Source organism: Theobroma cacao, chromosome 5 (genome assembly GCF_000208745.1).
Source record: "Theobroma cacao cultivar B97-61/B2 chromosome 5, Criollo_cocoa_genome_V2, whole genome shotgun sequence".
In the NCBI taxonomy this organism is placed as follows: domain Eukaryota; kingdom Viridiplantae; phylum Streptophyta; class Magnoliopsida; order Malvales; family Malvaceae; genus Theobroma; species Theobroma cacao.
In genome coordinates, this window is record NC_030854.1 from 30,644,266 (window position 1) to 30,662,816 (window position 18,551).

Consider the following 18,551-nt stretch of genomic DNA (forward strand, 5'->3'; position numbering starts at 1 on the left):
CTATTAGATTATTTATTTTTGTTATTAAGATTTAGAGTTAGGGTTTAGGTTTTAGGAATTAAAGTTTTATTAATCCGACACCGACCCTAGTCTTAGCCTTTCTCAGGACACCTTCCCTTCGTTCCTTGGCTTAGCAATAATTACTAATCATGCATGTCGACGTGGAATTTAGTTGGACAAATTACCCTATTCTAATAATAGAGTTAATTTGGGAAACAAGTAATCTTGTCCTTCCCAATGACGATGTTTTGTGTTTAAAACATATTAGGAAAAAAAAAAAAACTCTTTTCACCTGTTTAGTTAAACATATTAATAAGTTCGGTTTTGTGCTTTCAGTACAAATGAGGATGTTTGGGGCGGAGGGATGTTACATTACTAAGGCAAATAGGGTCAAGCATTGGTTGTTATATTACTAAGTTAGTTAATAAGTGAGAAATTAAAGTAATTATTCCAACAAACTAGACATGTCCAAAAACGTGGCCTCTCTTTGGGTTACAAGGGAGTAGGGTGTTAATTAGTGACGGAAATTTCCTTTTTTTTTTCATTATTTAGTGACCAATTTTGGGGTATGGGAGAGAAAATTTTTTGTTACAGATGAGACATTCTCTGATAGAGGGTGTGAGCCCTACTAGTGAACTAATCTAGGCTAGGCAAACATACACCAATGATATTATGTAATAACCTATAAAGATGCTATACCTTGAATTATTGATTTAATCAAACTAATATAATGGTAGTAGTTGAATTGGTGTCATGTTAACTTGACACCTTTTTAAAAATTTAGACAGCCATATGTGACTTTGAGTGTTATTTTACATGTTCTACATTACCTAAAATTTATAATTTACCAAATCAATCTTACTAAATTGACCAATTACATTTTGTGTAATCAACTATTGGTCAATCTTTCAAAATTTTTATGCAATGTACGCCCTTGGCCTTTGAGGAGAATTATAATCCAATCCAAAAACAAATCAAGAACTAATTTTTTTTTTATAAGCAATAAGAACTGATTATCAATGTTGCAATAACAGGAGATAAATTGTGAATGCACAAAGCATACACACAATAGTTTGGATAAGAGATAAGATGTTGGTAGCATTTGGTCCAAAGAAAAGACTGTGCATCAAGAGCCACAGGCCACATAGCCATTAAACACAATCTCATTCATGGACTGCACTTAGCCTCTCAAAAACCTTATATCGCCTCTTCTCTCCTTCCATTGTCGTTACCAATCTTTTTACCTTGTTTGAAAGCAAAGCCATGGCAGCTGCTTCTCCCATGGCTAGCCACCTAAAGTCCAGCTTCACTTCACCAATTTCAAGGGCATTGGTCTCACCCAAGGTTCCCTTTGCCTCTCCACTTAGAGTCTTGCCTTCTAGGAGGCAATCTTCCTTCACCATCAGAGCCGTCCAATCTGAAAAGGTATGTTAATGTTAACCTATTTATGAATTTGAATATATATATATATATATATATATATATATATATATATATATATATATATATGTGTGTGTGTGTGTTTTCTTTTTGAAAAGTTATTTGAACTTTAGAATTTAAGAATAGCACAGTATACTAATGGGAAATTTTAACCCTCTTTGGTTTAAAGAACAAATATGGACCACAAGATAATGGGAAATAGTCAAGTATGGTCTCCTATCCATAATGGATAATTCCCCTTGGAATTTGCAATGCTCAAGTTATCCCCTTTGATTTCAGCCGACTCTTTCCACTACGTCTAGCCACTTTTCAAAGTAACGATAATGCAATATTTTTTTTATATATTTTGTTGGGATTTTACTTAATAATTAGAATAAATTAACTTGCACATGGTGCGCATATAATTGAATTTATATATAATCTAAAAATTTCAAGGCATGAATTCTCTTAACCATTGAAAACAAAAAAGAGAAGCTTTCGTTGGCCTTACCCAGAACCTTAGGAGTCCCTTTGAATTCCATGAAGTCGATGTCATATTCATGCCGAATTCGAAGTGTATCATTTTTGAAACCTAGTTAACCAATAATAAAGCAATAACCCTTATATAAAAGGGACAGTGGAAAAATGATTAATTATGCAATCTTTGCAGTCATTTGACCAACTGAGAGACAAGATCAATAAAGGGTAATGATAAAAATGATCAAGAGCAGTTAATTCAAAACCACGATGCTAGACAGATGGGCAATTTGGCGGCCTCCGAATTCCATTTCTTTGGGCAAAATGTGCTGGAAAGTGAGAAGTCAAGCTTGGTGTACAAGCATTAAGCATGTGGGTGGCCATTGAATATAATTTGTTACCCACGTAAAGGTCCCAAGGCAACTTGATCTTGTTTATATTTCACTTCACTAACCCCACACACCACTCACTCACTCTCTTTCTCATTACAAAAAGTATACCTTTAATGGAGGAGGATTTTGACCTCTAAATTTTCTTCTTCTTCTTCTTTTTATTATTTCTTGAAAAAAAGATGCTTGTCTCTAAGGGAAAGTAAGGTCAATGCTCGAGCTTATTGATTATGACTTATACCATGTCATATGATCCAATTGGCTGAAAAGGCATGCACCATGCTTAAGTGCTCAACAGGTAAATTGACTCGCCCATAAGATTTTCCCGAGATTTCGAAAATGTGGATGGGTAGAGATGTGGCATGATAGTTTAGAGACGACGTTTTCTAGGTCACAAGCAATATTGTCCACTTGGAAGGCCTTGTCTTTTTTACTATATTTTATTAAATTTGTTTGCTTCTGGGAAGAAAGCTTAGGACTAAATGTGGCTTGGTCTGGTTTTTTCAGCCAACGTACCAAGTAATTCAGCCCATCAATGGTGACCCATTTATTGGAAGCCTAGAAACCCCAATCACATCAAGCCCATTGATTGCTTGGTACCTCTCCAACCTCCCGGCTTACAGGACAGCAGTGAGCCCACTTCTGAGGGGAATCGAGGTGGGTCTGGCCCATGGATTCCTCCTTGTAGGACCATTTGTTAAGGCAGGGCCTTTGAGGAGCACCCCCGTCGCTGGGGGAGCAGGAAGCCTGGCAGCTGCTGGTCTTGTGGTTATACTAAGCATTTGCTTGTCAATGTACGGAGTTGCATCGTTTAAGGAAGGAGAGCCATCCACCGCACCTTCTTTAACCTTGACTGGGCGGAAGAAGGAGCCAGACCAGCTGCAAACAGCTGAGGGATGGGCTAGTTTCACTGGAGGATTCTTCTTTGGGGGAATTTCTGGTGTCACGTGGGCCTACTTCCTCCTTTATGTCCTAAACCTTCCTTACTTCTTCAAGTAGAGTTTTTTCTCCTTTTCAATTCTCTTCTGAAAATCAATGTATGTACGTTTGATATTATATGTTTCAAGTAGATGTTTACATTGTAACAATTCAGACTTGATATAGCACTTGTTATATCTTTTGCTTACAGCTTTGGTCTATTTCGATGTAGAGTATCAATTCTTCATGCTAGTTTACTAATTTGAAGATCGTTTATGATATATACATTGAAGACTGTTTAACTATAATTATAAAATTTACTTGTAAATATAATCTCACTAAAGAAAAAGAGTTAAACAAATCAATCCTTAACTAATTCTATAATCGTATTGATTAATTTGCATGCAGCGCCAGAGCAACGTTCCTAATGATCATATGTCTTCTCAACCATACGTGGGAGAAGAGTCAATCAAAATTTAATTTATTGCGACGAGGTGTGGTGTTTTTTTTTTTTTTAAGAAAGAGATTCGAACTTTACTTTTTTAAGTAAAAGAACATATACTAATTAATGAGTTAAATGTTTGGGTACTACAATGAGATATGATTATTCTTTGCTATGTGCATTTCCCAACCACAGTTTGTTAGCAAAGTAGGTTTCGATATTTATATTATTAATGTTTTATTTTTATAAAAAAATAAATAAAAAAATATTAACCAAATAAAGTATTAATTATTTAGTAAGTTTAAGATATAGGAGAGGAATTATGTTATTGGACATTTTATTTTATAGATTATTAAACTACACATCTGACGATGAAATTTTTGAATTACAGCACATGGTTATAGAGTTAACACAATAATTATTATATTAATTTGACTCTAGATAAATTTTTTTGATCGTATATATAATTTTGTTTGCACTATTTTATAAGAATTCCTTGGTCTTCTTTTTATATGCTGTTTAATTTTTAATTTTTCTTATTTATTGTAACAATAGAGTTTACTTTAATTTTGGCTGATAATTGAATTCTTACTATTTGTTTAATTTTGGCTGATAATCCTTTTGTATTTTTGCTGTCTTATTAAACTTTTTACTAATTTAATTTTGGTTGTGTACCAAAATAAGTTTTAAGATTTTGTCAGTACTTAATATGAGAAAATCAAGGAGATATATAATATAGTTTATACTCAAAAATCATGTCAAAATAATTTCACTTTAACTCACTGATAAAGAGTAATCTATTCAAACACAAACCCTATATATTAGCCTTAAATTGAGGTAAATTGATGCCATAGTCTATTAGGTGACTAGGGGACGTTACATTTTTTTTTTCTTAATTATCGTGAAATTTCCTGAACAATATTGGGTCAACATATATCAATTAATTTTCTTTTTGCTTTTAAGTTTTAATTATATTATATGTTATCATCGTGTTTGTTTTTATATAAAAAAAAATTAAAATGCATCCTGAATTGAAAGAGTTGGATTCAAATTCGGTATTTTTCCTTCTTAAATTGAAAATGTTAGATTCGAATCCGGTTTTTTTCTAAAAATAAATAATTTTGTCTTTAATAAGAAAAATCGTATTAGGAAGGAGAATTGTTTTAATGAGAAATAAAATTTGAAGGAGAAGAAAGAAAAATTGAAGGAGAGATATTAATGGGATACTCTCCTATTTATACTAAGATGATAGAGATAACCTCAAATATCTCTTTCTTCTACCATCACCTTCAAGTTTTCTGTGTCCTATTCTCTTCTCTATCCTCCTTATGTCAGGCAATATCTTTGATAACTATTGTCAGGTATGGGAAGTGGACGAGACAAGAGTTGAAGATGAGTTGCTGGAGAGCTCTATTTTCTCCATTGATGTTCATGCTTCCTTCACCTACCCGAACCAAGATTGCGACGACGAGGAAGACGACCTTGACATCGAGTGTTACGACAGTGTAACTATACGAAGGACTCACGAGGTGCAATTCGATTACATGAATAGCGATCCTCGTTCTGCCATTCGCGACATGCTTGTTTCCATGCACGTGCCGGTCGAGGACTTCATGATCGCTGAAATATCAAAATGTGCTGGTCGCATGTCAACCAAAGACTGTTACAAGAACCGAAAGGTTTTGAGGATGTGTGTGAGTATTGATGTTATGGTTGGTGAATTGCCATTTCCTATTGATAAGCCTACGACGACGCCTGCGAGTAAGGAAGCAATCCGAAGGTTGGAGAAGGTGGTGATTGAAAATCCCATGGCTTGTGCAATTTGCTTGGATGATCTCTCGATCGGTTCTGAAGCCAAACGGATGCCTTGCTCACATTTATTCCATGGCCGTTGCATTGTTCATTGGCTAGGGATGAGTAAGTTTTGTCCAATTTGTCGATTTGAGATGCCCAGTTGATTATAATTAGGACTGTGTAAGAGTGATGTTTTCTTTGATTTACTTGTGTGACTGTTATATTTCCATTTCCTTCCTGGGATTGTCAATCATTTCATGATTATGTATAAATTCTTGTTTGGATTAAACCATATTTGAAGGAATTGTGGAGTTAGCATTAATCAGTTAAAAGTAGTCAAAAGTATTTTATCCAAATGCTGAGTATGTTTTCTTTTACCACATAATTACAAACCATGAAATTGTATTTTTAGCACTTAAATTTTATACATCCACCATGGAAGTTTTTGTAACAACTACAAGACAAACAAGGGGAGAGAACCCCATTACAATTTTAACTTTTGTTGACAGTTAAATATACCTATTAGCATCACCAACACCCACTATTATCCATTCTGGTGTAGACAATCCAGTCTCACCAGCATAGCAATCATGATCTCTTAGGCGCCTTTTTTTTGTCTAATTAAGTAGAGGCTTGAACAAGAGGTGAGGCAGCTGCTGCCTGTTTTTCCATGGGGAGTTCACACTGTCCCGAAGGAACAGAGGGGAAAGTGAAAAGCTCATGAGGAGAGAAAAGATTTTCCCAGCTGCCCATGCTGGGGCTGCTTGATGCAGAGCCATCCAATCCTATGTGTGTCACATGCTTCACATCTGTTGGGAATCCTATTTCCATTTCTTTCTCCGAGTCTTCCTTGTAGGCTGACCAGTCAGATAGCCAAAAAAAGAGAAAAAAAGAATGTGATTAAGAGCAAGAAATATAATGTCATTCAAAGTTAAACCACAATGAAAATATTCACAAAGGGATACATGACAATCGAGCATGAACATGGCTCTTGCTCAACTTATCATCAGACCTTGAAACCTGTTGGAATAATGGTGTAGAATTTTGAGTTTGTCTAGTACTTAATCAAAATTGTAAAGTACTTATCGAAAGTGGCACTTAATTTTATTACTAAATCCATTAAATACTGGCAATAACTAATTAATCAAATTGAGTAGGATAGTTAGCATGCATGTTTGGTCTAAGCATCAGAAGAAAGGCAATGACAAGTGACACAGAACAATATTGGCTAGACTTACCAAATAATTGAGAAAAGGTCTTGAAACTCTTGCACAGCCTATGAAACCCAGTTGATATGTCAGGCTTTGGAAGGGGCAGGAATTTCAATGAATACTTCATGCTTTCATTCGATAAACTTTCTTCGTCTTCCTCTCGTTGTGCTTCTACAAGAAGTACAACTAAAAAAGCCTAATTAGTCTCCACTAAGAGAAACCAAATGCTAAGAAAGAAGAAACAAGAAAAAGGAAATAAAGAAAGAGACTTGTTGCAGTTGGATTGGTGTCTGCAGGCTTTGATCTTCTAGGCTGCTGCACAGCTACAGCCACACTTGATTCAGAGACGCAACCAACTGAGAAGGGAAGAATAACAAATCTTTCCATTCTGTCTCTCATTTCTTCATTAAACAACTAATGATAGGAATAGAATAAGAGAAAAAAACAAAAAAAAAAAGGTGAGTGAGTGAGTGGAAAAGTGAGACACCCAAAGTAAATCGGTTGTTGAGGAAATGCAACCCATGGAAGTGTAATTGCTTTGTTATATTGGGTGGCTATGGCTTTGTTATCAAGTTACAATAATTCTATTGTATAAAAAAGGTCAAGATACATTCGAGTTTAGTTTGGTAGAGAAAAAGAAATGCCTGAAAATACCAACTGATCTGATAGGTACATTCGGACGTGTATCAATTAATAGTAACAGGATATATTTTGAAGCTTAAGCCTAAAAACAGGCCTAACCCAACGTATCCATCTTTCTTTTCTGGTCATGCATTAACCTAAAGTAGGTGAAATTTCTATGTTTAGGGTGCTACAAACCCCAAAATGAACCCATCTCTAACTTTCTGTCGCTTTCCCTAAAAAACTTTTTACTGTGTTAAGTCTCCCATAGTGGGCTCCTTCTCCACCCTCACTTGCCTCTCTTATACAATAAGCTACCATTTTTCTAATATGTATTTCTTTTCCATTGTGAATTTTTCAGCCCCAAAATATTTTTAATAGTAGAAATTTTTTCTCTTTTGTTTACTTAATTTGGACTCTACCTCTGAAGAAGTGCATCACAAGTGATCTTTAGCGTCCAAAACACCAAGCTCTTGGTGATGGATACCAAATGGGTGTTTCTTGATTTTAAAGGAGAATAAAATGATTGAGGATTGAATTTTTGGGGAATAAAAATTAATTAATTTTTTGATAATTTTATCGGAATTTTACACCTAAATGCTCAAGAAATTTTGCAGTTTAATACTAGAATTTTTCTTTTTTATTTTATTTTAATTTTGGTATATGGTTTTTGTTGTTGGATTGGTTCAATAAATATGGTCAAATTTAAAGATAGGAAGATATTGAACCCACCTACCTAATTAGGCCTAAATCAACTTTATAAATTAAGCTCGACCAACATTCTGCCCTCAAATCAAACACCAAACAAAGAAGGCATTGATCTGTTAATCTGTCATTCATATGTCTTGTTCTTTCAATTTTTGTGTGTAAAGTACATTTACTCATTGCTGAGTTTGAAACCCAGCAGAATCTCATGATATTCTTCTTGCTCTAAAAATCTTTATAATAATTACTTATATATGTTATATAGAGAACTCGAGCTGTCCTTTTCGCATAAATATTTTTCAATATGTATGACTTAATTCATTCACGAAAGAAATCAATAAATAAACCAAATAAATCAAACAAAATTAATATATAGTGAGAATAAGCTCGCATACGATGAGACTTAAACTTGAAATTAAAACTTACAATTATAATCAAATGAAGCAAACAAACAATAAACCAAACAAAATTACACATCAAACGGAAGTAAACCAGCACATGGTAGAACTTTTAACACAAGAATATGTACAGTATGTTACATAAGATGTGCATTAATATTAAAGAGTTAAGACTAGTACATTGTTGCTATAATATATATTACATGGAGTAAAAGACAATTCCAATATTTATAAATGAATTATAAATATAACATTCTTATTAAACTATGAATGAAAAAATAGTTAAGGTAGCATTAGATTTAGTGCAAAGGGGAGATATTTGTGCAACGACCACCTGCAGATAAACATCAGAATGAGGAGAATTTTCCCCAAAGAAAATGCTTTACAGAAACAAAAGAAAAAAAAAAGGTATTGCTGAAAAGCAAAGCTTGGTAAAACTTGAAGTAAAGTGCAAAGCGCTTCTATCAGTTGCCCAAGTGCAGTCAGGAGAAAATGTAAGATGATGACAAATAGGAACAGCCTTGAGATGAACTTGTAGAATAAGTTAAGCATTTATCTATCAGATAACTAATCTCTTTTAATCATACAGATAGAATAGAATGCAGTAGAGTTTGAAAGTTAAATTGTATGAGAACATTAGCACATGTCTAAATGACATCCCAATCCTATTTATGTACTGCCGCTCAATCATGAAGTGCTCGATCCAACTCTCAGAAGAAGAAACTGAAGACAAAAGAACGATGTTGTAAAGTTTGTAGGTACATTGGCTATTAAATTTTAGCAACCACAAAATATTTTTTTAAGTTCCAGGAAAACAATAGAAGTCATGAAATACATGATATCCTATAAACCTGCGACCAGCTGCAAGTTGCAGGCATAATATGTCTCACAGATGAGTGCTATTTCAAAGCTAATTCCAATCGCACACAACCATGAAGAAGTGCCACTGAAGCAAATTTGCATCTAAAAGAAAAACAAAAACCTTAGCTAAACATTGCAGGTATAAAGTGGTAAAGATCCTTAACAGATGTCTTCCAGGTGAATGCAACTTTCTTGGCTGTACTTAAACTCCAATAAATCAACTAATCAATGCATAAATTTGAAAACAGAGTAAAGATAAAGAAGAGTTTTTGCCAAATAGAACATACCTGTATTTTCACTTCAGCATATCCCTACAGTATGATAAGAGAAGCCTAAGAGTTTTGAACATGGGTATTCATGACATGCTAATCCCCTTGGCTGCGCTACATGGGATTGACAAAATCTTCAACTTCCATTCAGGAAGCTTGTTTGAGGAAATCTGACCGGTTAAGGCTACTGGATTCTTTACACCAGTGAAATAATTTCAACTACTGACAAGCACCTGTTCAATCACCAGTAATCTCCACAAGAGCAGCAACCACGCTTAAAATGATGAAATCGGCGAATATCTCTCACAATTATTTCCCTATCCAGAAGCTGAGAAGTATATTTCATAAAGGTATGACAGTCATTGCAAACTCGAAGGTTCTTCATTATCCGTATTGGTTTTTGAGATGTCATGCTAATGATGCCGTAAGCAGTGGCAAGTTTTTCACTGTGGAAACCAAGTAGCATTTCTCCTTGCTCTTCTTCCACATCCTGCATCACCAGTTTGGTATCAGATGAGTACCCGATTTCCCTCAATCTTCCAATTAGCTTGTCCAAATATGCATAAATCTTGTCTATTTGTGGATGGGATCTATCTCCCATGACAAAAGTGTGAACCTGATTCTTGATCTGGATCCAAGATTGACCAGGATGCTTTTTAACCCCTCTGCTTTGCATCAAGCTTCTCACTTCTGCAGCCTCCTCCCATCTTTGTTTTGTGGCATAGATATTCGACAGCAAGATATAAGTTCCAGCATCAGGTGGTTCCAGATGCAGTAGCTTTTCAGAAACCCATTCCGCCATCTTAATATCTCTGTGAAGTCGACAAGAAGATAGAAACGACCTCCATACCGCACTCATGTGATCGATACCATTTTCATGAATAAAATTCTTTGTCTCATTCAACTGACCAGCTCGCCCATATAAATCAACCATGCAACTGTAATGGTCAACTCCAGGCTTGATACCATATACTTCTTTCATCAGCCTGAAATATCTACAACCTTCTTCAATCAGCCCTGCATGGCTGCATGCAGTTAAAACCCCAATGAAAGTTACCACATTTGGTTTAATTCCCTCACTCATCATGAACTCAAATAGCCGGACAGCCTCCCTCCCTTGACCATGTAAAGCGCAACAAGATATCATTGAAGTCCACAACACAACATTCTTATCATTAGTTTGCTTGAACACCATCTGAGCATCATCTAAGCTTCCACATTTACTATACATGTCAATTAATGAGGATCCCAAGTGAGCATCTACTCTATGCCCAATTTTCTGAATAAGGGCATGAACCTGCTGACCAAGTTCCAACACTCCAGAATTAGCACAAGCAGAAACAATGCTTGTAACAGTAAATCTATCAACTTCAATTTCTTTAGAAATCATAGAGGTAAATGTTTTAAAGGCATCTTCAATCTCACCGTTCAGAACAAAGCCAGAAACAATCGAACTCCAAGAAACAATTTCTTCAATGGAATTTTCTTTCCTCCCAAAATCGCTATTCATTCTCTTGAAAACTTCCAGTGCCATTTCCATTTTCCCACATTTGCAATACATATCAATAAGTGAAGCCCTTATGAACCCGTCAACATGAAATCCCAACCTCAACACCCTGCCATGAATCTGTTTCCCTAATTCTATATCCATAAACGATGAAACCAAAACCAAAGAAATAGAAAAAGTGACTTCATCAAGCACAGTTCCATTCTTAACCATCTCATACAGTAGTTCCAAAGCCATTCGTTTGGGCCCATTTCGCATTAAACCATCTATAATTGTATTCCAACTGGCAACATCCTTAGAACTCAACCTTCTAAACATATCAACAGCCTTCTCCACATCTCCAATATTCAAATGTGCACCAATCATTATATTCCAAGACACACTATTTCTCTCTTCCATTAACTCAAACAACCATTTGGCAGATCCAAAATCCTCACATTTGACATAAAAATCAAGAAGGGAATTCCCCAAAACAACATCAAAAACAACCCCATTCCTTAAAATCCACCCATGAACTCCTTTGCCTATCCTAAGCTCACTCAAACTAGAACAACACTTCAAAACTATTGACAAAGTGAATTGATTTGGTTTAACAGTCTCATTTTGCATGTCCCTAAAAAGTTCCAACACAATCCCATTAGAACCAGCACGTGCAAAAGAAGAAACTAGTATTGTCCAGGTCCGTACATCTCGCTGGGACATTTCATCAAACACTTTACGTGCATCGCTTAAACATTTAGACTTCCCGTACAAACGTAAAAGGTAGCTAGCCACGTCTAAGTTTTGAAAGGAACCATTTTTTATGGCCTTAGCGTGAAGAAGGGAATCATTAGCGGATAGAAGCAATGGTTGGCGGGAGTAGAATTTGCATTGATGAAAATTGAAGGGAGGTAATTTCTTTAAGAGGCAGGAGATTTGTGGGGATTTTGGAACACATTTTATTACTGCTGCCCGTGGTAGAGTTTGCATTGTTAGAGGCGTAATTGTTGGCATCTGGTTGAACAGAAAAGATAAAGGAAGCTCACAAAGGGGATGTTGGAAGTCATCAAATGAACATAGCTATACAAATTTAGTTTTGGCTTCGTTCCTTTCATGGCGAAGATTGGGTTTGCCCTTAACCCCTAACCAATCAAACGCTTAGAAGCCCCTTTACTCCTCTTTCTCCCTGTGAACATAAGAGGGATACTATGTGATGGAATGCTGATCTAAGTAACAGTTCTTTGTGAATAAAGGAATGGAAAAGAAACCATTAAACCAACAAAATAAAGAATGAGCCACCATGACGTTTTGCTTTCAAAACCATTTTCCAATATCTGCAAGAGTAAAGTCCAAGGCAAAGAAAGCACTTATATATAACAAAGTTATGTATACAAAAGAATAAGCACAACTATCTGGCGTTCAACCAGTTAGTATGATAACCCTTTTCAGTGTTCAAATAACCAAAAGGAAAAACAAAAGAGAAAGATTGAAGTGAAGAGCACTAGTGCTCCAAAAGAATCATGTTAGCCTACAATCATAGGGGAGGATAGAAATATGAAGACAGTGAAAAGCCAAGGAAGAGCACGCCTCCAATTGTAGCAACAGTTCGTTGCGAAATCTTGGCTGCTAGCATGCTTCCTCCCACCACAGCCAATGATGTACAGATGGTGTGCCCTAATGTTGCTCCTACAGCTACTCCAAGTGCATTTTTATGAGTTGCCAGCTGCAGCATCAGAAACCATTGTTTAGAAAACTAAGACTTCTAAAATTTGAAGTTATACTTGGTATTGAATTTTGTACGCAAAGAGTTTTCGCAGACCAACACAAATCTAAATCTAAGGCTGAATTTGGCATTGTAGTTGGGTTGCAAAACTGTAGTTTAAATCAGCCACAATACCAAACAATTCAAAATTATTAGCTCAAACTGATATTTGATTTAACAGAAGGAAAGATTTTCAACCACAGTATTATAGTCGAATAAACAAAGCCCAAGTCAGTTGCATATCATTCATGCAAATTCATCATAATCAAATTTGTCAATGAAAGGAAAATAAACAATGTGATGCCACGTCAAATACAACTGTTGCAGATAAGTGTCACACAAACAGATAAAGAAATTTAACGATTGATATAAGCACACTTCAGTTACAAAAGTCATGTCAGACTTGGGAAAACGTCCAATCTCCTTATTAAGGAGCAAATGCAAATGTGAATGGGAAATAAGCAAACTCAACAACAATCTCATCTTTATGGCTGGTGCATTGAACAAAAGAGGCAGTTAAGTGAAATTATTCTTACTCAATTTTAAGCAAAGTTTCACAAATAAACATAAAAACAAATAAATTCATGCTATACAGGGTGGTAACATGTAAAAAATGAGACAAACACAATAATTCCCACTTCCAACCTGCCGAGAAAATGATAAGATAGAGCCAAAAGGCTATTTTACATGGCTGGATTAGTTTTAAGGAGGACACTCAGGAATACCAAAAACCAGCCATGGTACTGCAGCAATTACAGCCACTGCCCTCAAACATCTACCTTTAATCATTTCCCCCTCATTTTTAATGGTGATTATTAATATTACCATCATTCATATGAGAGTTATCAGTTCCTCTCAGTATCTGTTGCAAATGATTGTCTTTTCTGTTCCTCTTAATAAGATATCAGCCTTAGGTTGTACGCTAACAGCAGGACGTTTTCACCTAACCGATTAAGATCAGGGAGGTTCATGCATTCTTTCATTGCAACAGGATGAATTGCATTTTGAGAGAAGAAAACATGTAAGCTGTTGTTTCTTACAAACTTCTTCACAAGTAAAAGAACCCAACCATCACAAACGAAGAGACAAATTTGAATCATAGAGATAACTTAAGGTCAATGGTAGAATCATCTTACAGCAATTGTAGCAATCTGACTTCGATCCCCCCACTCCGCTAGAAATGTTAAAATAAATGACTGCAAGGAAAGAAAAAAACAAAAACAAAAACACCTTACTGATAATAGATTATTTAAATAATGCGTGAAAGTCAACTACATATATATAATTAAGATGAGTGGCAATGAGGAAGTAAAATGAAACCTCCAAAAATATTGGTGTACAAAATCTGGAGAAGATGCGCCGATAAGATGTTTTCCCTTGCCCAGTCTCAAGTTTCTCTTCTACCTAAACATGTGAGATAACCAAAAGCAAATTCAGTATGAAGGTGATGTGAAAATTTTGGCAATAAAAAAAAATATGAAAGAGCTTCAGATGCTATATGATGCAATTCTTTAAATATAGTTTAACTGCTTGATACTGGATAGGTTACAATTCAAAGAATAGTTATGTGCAAGAATCCACATACATTTACACATGGATTAGAAAAGTTCAAGATCCTTTTAAAGAAATTATGCACTTCACTGAAAAGGAAAAGGCACTTTTTCAACTGTTTACAATGTAGAAAACAGAGAAAGGAGAGTCCTCATCCAACTCACTAAATTTTCAAGAATAACCAGTTAAAACTGCCTCAAGATATAATCTGTTTCAGTTCTTTTATGTTGCGAGAAGCATCTCTCGTAACCAAATATGCTAAAATGGATGTATAGAAGCAAATGTGAAACTCAAATTGAGCGCCAGGGAGACATACTTCCTCAATTTCCTTTTTCTGAGATGCCTTTGAATCTGATCTCCACGCAATGTAAAGTAACCGAAGCCCAAAAAATGCATAGAGAACTGTATATCAGGGAAAAACACAGCACTTAGGTCATTTTAGCCTCAAAAGCAAACTTGCTCTTTGTATTTGATAACTTTAATAGAAAAGCATAACATAAGGAAAAAGCAAAGAAACAGGTGGACAATTCAATCTCAGATGCTTAAATCAGAATCAGCAACCAAGAAACTATTTTGCTATTAACGAGGAACCCTTTTCCAAAGTTTCTACTATTTAAAAGTGAATTTTCACTGTCTATATTTCTACACATGAGATAACTGATCCTAGTTCTAACTACACCTTCGGTGTACCATCCAAAGGCATGTATACAATGTAGCATCTATTTACAAAGAAACTAATATATAATCCCTTCTACAACTTATGGATTTACCAATCAAAGAGATAGGTTTCTAATTTCTACACTCTAAAGGCACCAAACAATAAAAACAGTCAAATTACGCTGGCAGTATGAAGCTCAATCATTGGCAATTCTCACTTCTAAAACTAGCACCAAGGATAAAAGGGCAAAATGTAAGGACATGAATTCACCAGCATACACCAGAATTTAAATCGAGAATTATATGCCAAATACCAAATTCAAATAGGTTTTAGCAAATCCAAAACCATGCACATGGAATGACACAATCACTTCGAAGACACTCCAACAAAGGATCCACAACTGAATGACCATAAATGAAGTCAGAAAAAGAAATGGCTGTGTGATGAGCGAAAAACAAAATGAACAACAAAACCTGATATGAAATTATCGTATAGAAACATGAAGAAAGTACATGAAAAAGAGAGTCGTTATATATACCAGTAGCCGCACTATTGGTGTGCTTCCTTGATATCAGATTCGGCACAATCCTACCTAGTCCAGTGGAAAGTACCTAATTGACAAGTAAAGAAATTCAAACCTTCATAACATTAAGAATAAGCAAAAATGCCTTGGGCAGTATATGTTCTGCCAAAAGCATTTCATCACAACACCATGCAAATTGCATTATATTGTAGGAACAAATAAGAGCAGGGGCCTAACACATTGCATAGGTCAAAGAAAAGACTTTAAATATAAAAACAATAAAAAATGGCTAACTTACTGTCATAACAATCAGGGCAGTAAGCGCACCAGATAAAACAGTTGATTTTGGGTGCCGCATTGCCATAAGAGCTGCTATTATAAACGTCTCATCTCCAATCTATCATTGCATTCACAACACACCAATTACGCATTTCCTCTAATCAGAATTACTAATAGAAACTACGCGATGAATTGAAGAAGCAAAATAGTTTGTAACAAAGTAGCCAGATGACACGTTTCTTAGCAATAAACGAAACTACCTTGAAAAGCACATAACAGTAAGATATGTGGAAAACCATTATCATTTCAAAATGTCAAACGTAAAGTTGTAACAAACAAATAAAATTGAATGTACAAACCTCACTGATAAGTATCATGGACAAACTTGTGAGGAATGCATCGAAAATGCCAAGACCAGCTGAATCAAAACCGAAATTAAGACCCATGGAATCAAGATCAGCGTTCTCGTCTAGAGCACCATTCTGAAAATTCTTTGCAACGATCTGTAACCAGAAAGTCCATTCATCAACATAATCCAAAATACCAACACAAATTACATTTTTAATGAACCATAAAATACATAGCTTCAAGCATCAAAAAGTTACATAATATTGTAGGTTGCAAATTAAGAAATTAAATGTAAAGGCAGAGCTAATATTACACTTTAATGTGATTTTAACAACGTTCTGCTTCCTTGTTTCTATTACTACTTACTCCCTATTTCGTAAACAGTTTCTGGAAAACAGAACCATAATTGATTAAAAACAAGTAAAATGTAATACCAATTCTAACATTATTGTTCAATTTTAAAGTAAAATCATGCATTTTTTATCCAAAAAAAAATTACATTTTGACCATTTTTAATTCTTACAATACATGGTTTGATAATGTATCAAAACGTGCTTCTGAAAACAATAAGCAAGCAGCAAAAACAAAAAACCAAGGGTTAATAACTAACCAGCTGAAAAGAAGTTAATGACTGTTTCTCCTCCAAATAACTATTACAAAACCACATGACCTCTATAAATTCTAAGTGTCTCAATAGTCAAACCGGGAAGAAAGAAAAAAAAAAAAAAGCTGACCATGCCACGGCGGCCGAGATCTTTAATTGACCCACCAGATTCCTCCTTCTCAGCTTCAAGTCCAGACTCCTAATAAATCATAAAAGGACAAAAAAAAAAAGCCCATCACTTTATTTACATAAATTTGAAAGAATAAGCTTCAAAAAAAAGATAAGCAAAGTAAAATAGAGGGAAACAAAACCTGAGCTAAAGAAATGGAAGAGAGAGCAAAGAAGAAAAAAGTAGCAATGAAGAGAAAGCGAATGGAAGTGGAACCCATTTTACGAAAATAGTGGGGAGAGAAAATTTGGGGGATCTGGAGATTTTATCGGACAAAAAAGAAGAGAAAATGAAAAGGGAAAAGAGAAGGATCTAAGTCAAAGAAGAGAGGTCTGAGAGATGGGAGTGGGATCTGAAGGGCGCTTCGGCGGGATCGTAGAGTTCATTTGTGAATCAATGAGATCTGAGAGAGAGATCCTTCGAAGAGCGAAGATCTTCTCTTCTAAAATTTGTGAGAAGAGAAACAGAGTAGTTTTTATTGCATATGAAAAGCCTGAGAGTCGCTGAGAAAGTCGGACCCTCACCTTTCCCCCTTTTTTTATTTTTCTTTTTAATATTTTTAAAATGAACGGGGATTTCGATGCTGACTTTCTTTTTATTACTGATAACGAATTTTGCGGCAGCGGCAAAGTGCACAAAAAGCCGATTGGACGGTCCGGTTCGGTAATCATCTTTTGTTCACATTACGTCGCATTGGCTCGGGTTATTTGTACACGTGTCATTTTCGATTTTAGTAATTTCGAGGTTGATTTGCTTGAAATATTAGATTGATTCAATTCAACTTGTGGAGTGAATATGTAAATATTTTTCATGTGGAGTCGGATTTTATCAATATTAATTAATAATTAAATTATTTAAGAGCATATTTCGTCAATTTGTGACACAACTTCAATTTTTACTTTTAAATTGTTATTCATCTATTAGAATTATATATTTTGTAATTTATTAAGAATAAAAAATAAGAAGAAGAAAAAAATGAAATAATATGTTTTATATATGGAGTTTTGTGGGTAATTGGCTCAGTTTACGAAAGATTTTTTTTTTTATTAAAAAGCAGACTATTTTAGCTTTTAGATGAAACTATAAATCAAAGTTCTTTCCAAAAAAAAAAAGTTGTAAATTTATTGTCATTTTTTATATATTTTTGAACATAACTTGTGCTTTTATAATTTGGATAATCTTGGGCCCTATTGCAATTTCGTTTTGAGCCTACCTATGTTGGGCCCTTCCTCAAGAGAAGACACATCCTCAGTTACCCTGCAACCCCAAAATCCTACACAAACTAGCATGTTCTTACAAAGTCAACCCTAATCCTCTCCATCAATTAACCAAAATTGCTGTATTGTTTTTTGATTAAGAATCAAATTAAGGAGAAATCTTGGTAAAAACTTGGAATTAGATTTTATCCGGTCCTTTATCAACAAACACCATATCAAGTATATACCAAATTCCTTAGCTAATTGGCACTTAGGGCACATTTGGTTCACGGAATAGATAAGAATAGAATAGAATAGTTATTACATAGGAATAGAATAAGGTGAGAATAGAATAAAATAAATATTACGTAATTTGGTATGATAAATGGATTAGAGTAGGAATAATTATTATGACTTATTACAGTGTTTGGTTGGTAGCAATAACTTTAGAATAAGAAAAAAATAAAAAAT

The 18,551-nt window shown here is 34.8% G+C and overlaps 3 protein-coding genes and 1 pseudogene across 4 annotated transcripts; 2 read left to right on the forward strand and 2 right to left on the reverse strand.

Annotated features, from left to right (window-relative positions):
* LOC18599375 (photosystem I reaction center subunit XI, chloroplastic) lies at positions 1,112 to 3,424 on the forward strand. Its single transcript, XM_007029319.2, has 2 exons — positions 1,112 to 1,425; positions 2,793 to 3,424. The coding sequence occupies exons 1-2, from the start codon at positions 1,264 to 1,266 to the stop codon at positions 3,282 to 3,284; spliced, it is 654 nt and encodes a 217-aa protein (XP_007029381.1). The 5' UTR covers positions 1,112 to 1,263; the 3' UTR covers positions 3,285 to 3,424.
* LOC18599376 (probable E3 ubiquitin-protein ligase RHG1A) lies at positions 4,935 to 5,743 on the forward strand. Its single transcript, XM_018121347.1, has one exon. The coding sequence runs from the start codon at positions 4,974 to 4,976 to the stop codon at positions 5,601 to 5,603; it is 630 nt and encodes a 209-aa protein (XP_017976836.1). The 5' UTR covers positions 4,935 to 4,973; the 3' UTR covers positions 5,604 to 5,743.
* On the reverse strand, positions 5,822 to 7,181 carry LOC18599377 (CRIB domain-containing protein RIC4). Of its 2 annotated transcripts, none has more exons than XM_018121350.1 (3): positions 6,920 to 7,181; positions 6,678 to 6,821; positions 5,822 to 6,296 (listed from the first exon to the last, which is right to left on the reverse strand). In XM_018121350.1, exons 1-3 carry the CDS (start codon positions 7,047 to 7,049, stop codon positions 6,061 to 6,063), a joined length of 510 nt encoding a protein of 169 aa, XP_017976839.1. In that variant the 5' UTR covers positions 7,050 to 7,181; the 3' UTR covers positions 5,822 to 6,060. The 2 variants fall into 2 exon arrangements, with proteins under 2 accessions (XP_017976839.1, XP_017976838.1); XM_018121349.1 differs by having other exon boundaries at positions 6,678 to 6,836.
* LOC18599379 lies at positions 8,493 to 17,425 on the reverse strand (annotated as a pseudogene).

What these genes read in the sequence shown, in the direction of transcription:
- LOC18599375 (XM_007029319.2), top strand. Translation starts at nt 1,264, where the DNA reads ATGGCAGCTGCTTCTCCCATGGCTAGCCACCTAAAGTCCAGCTTCACT. An exon ending in GAGCCGTCCAATCTGAAAAG is followed by an intron (nt 1,426 to 2,792) that starts GTATGTTAATGT and finishes TGGTTTTTTCAG; the next exon opens with CCAACGTACCAAGTAATTCA.
- LOC18599376 (XM_018121347.1), top strand. Translation starts at nt 4,974, where the DNA reads ATGTCAGGCAATATCTTTGATAACTATTGTCAGGTATGGGAAGTGGAC.
- LOC18599377 (XM_018121349.1), bottom strand. Translation starts at nt 7,049, where the DNA reads ATGAGAGACAGAATGGAAAGATTTGTTATTCTTCCCTTCTCAGTTGGT. An exon ending in CACCAATCCAACTGCAACAA is followed by an intron (nt 6,837 to 6,919) that starts GTCTCTTTCTTT and finishes AGGCTTTTTTAG; the next exon opens with TTGTACTTCTTGTAGAAGCA. An exon ending in GACCTTTTCTCAATTATTTG is followed by an intron (nt 6,297 to 6,677) that starts GTAAGTCTAGCC and finishes CTGACTGGTCAG; the next exon opens with CCTACAAGGAAGACTCGGAG.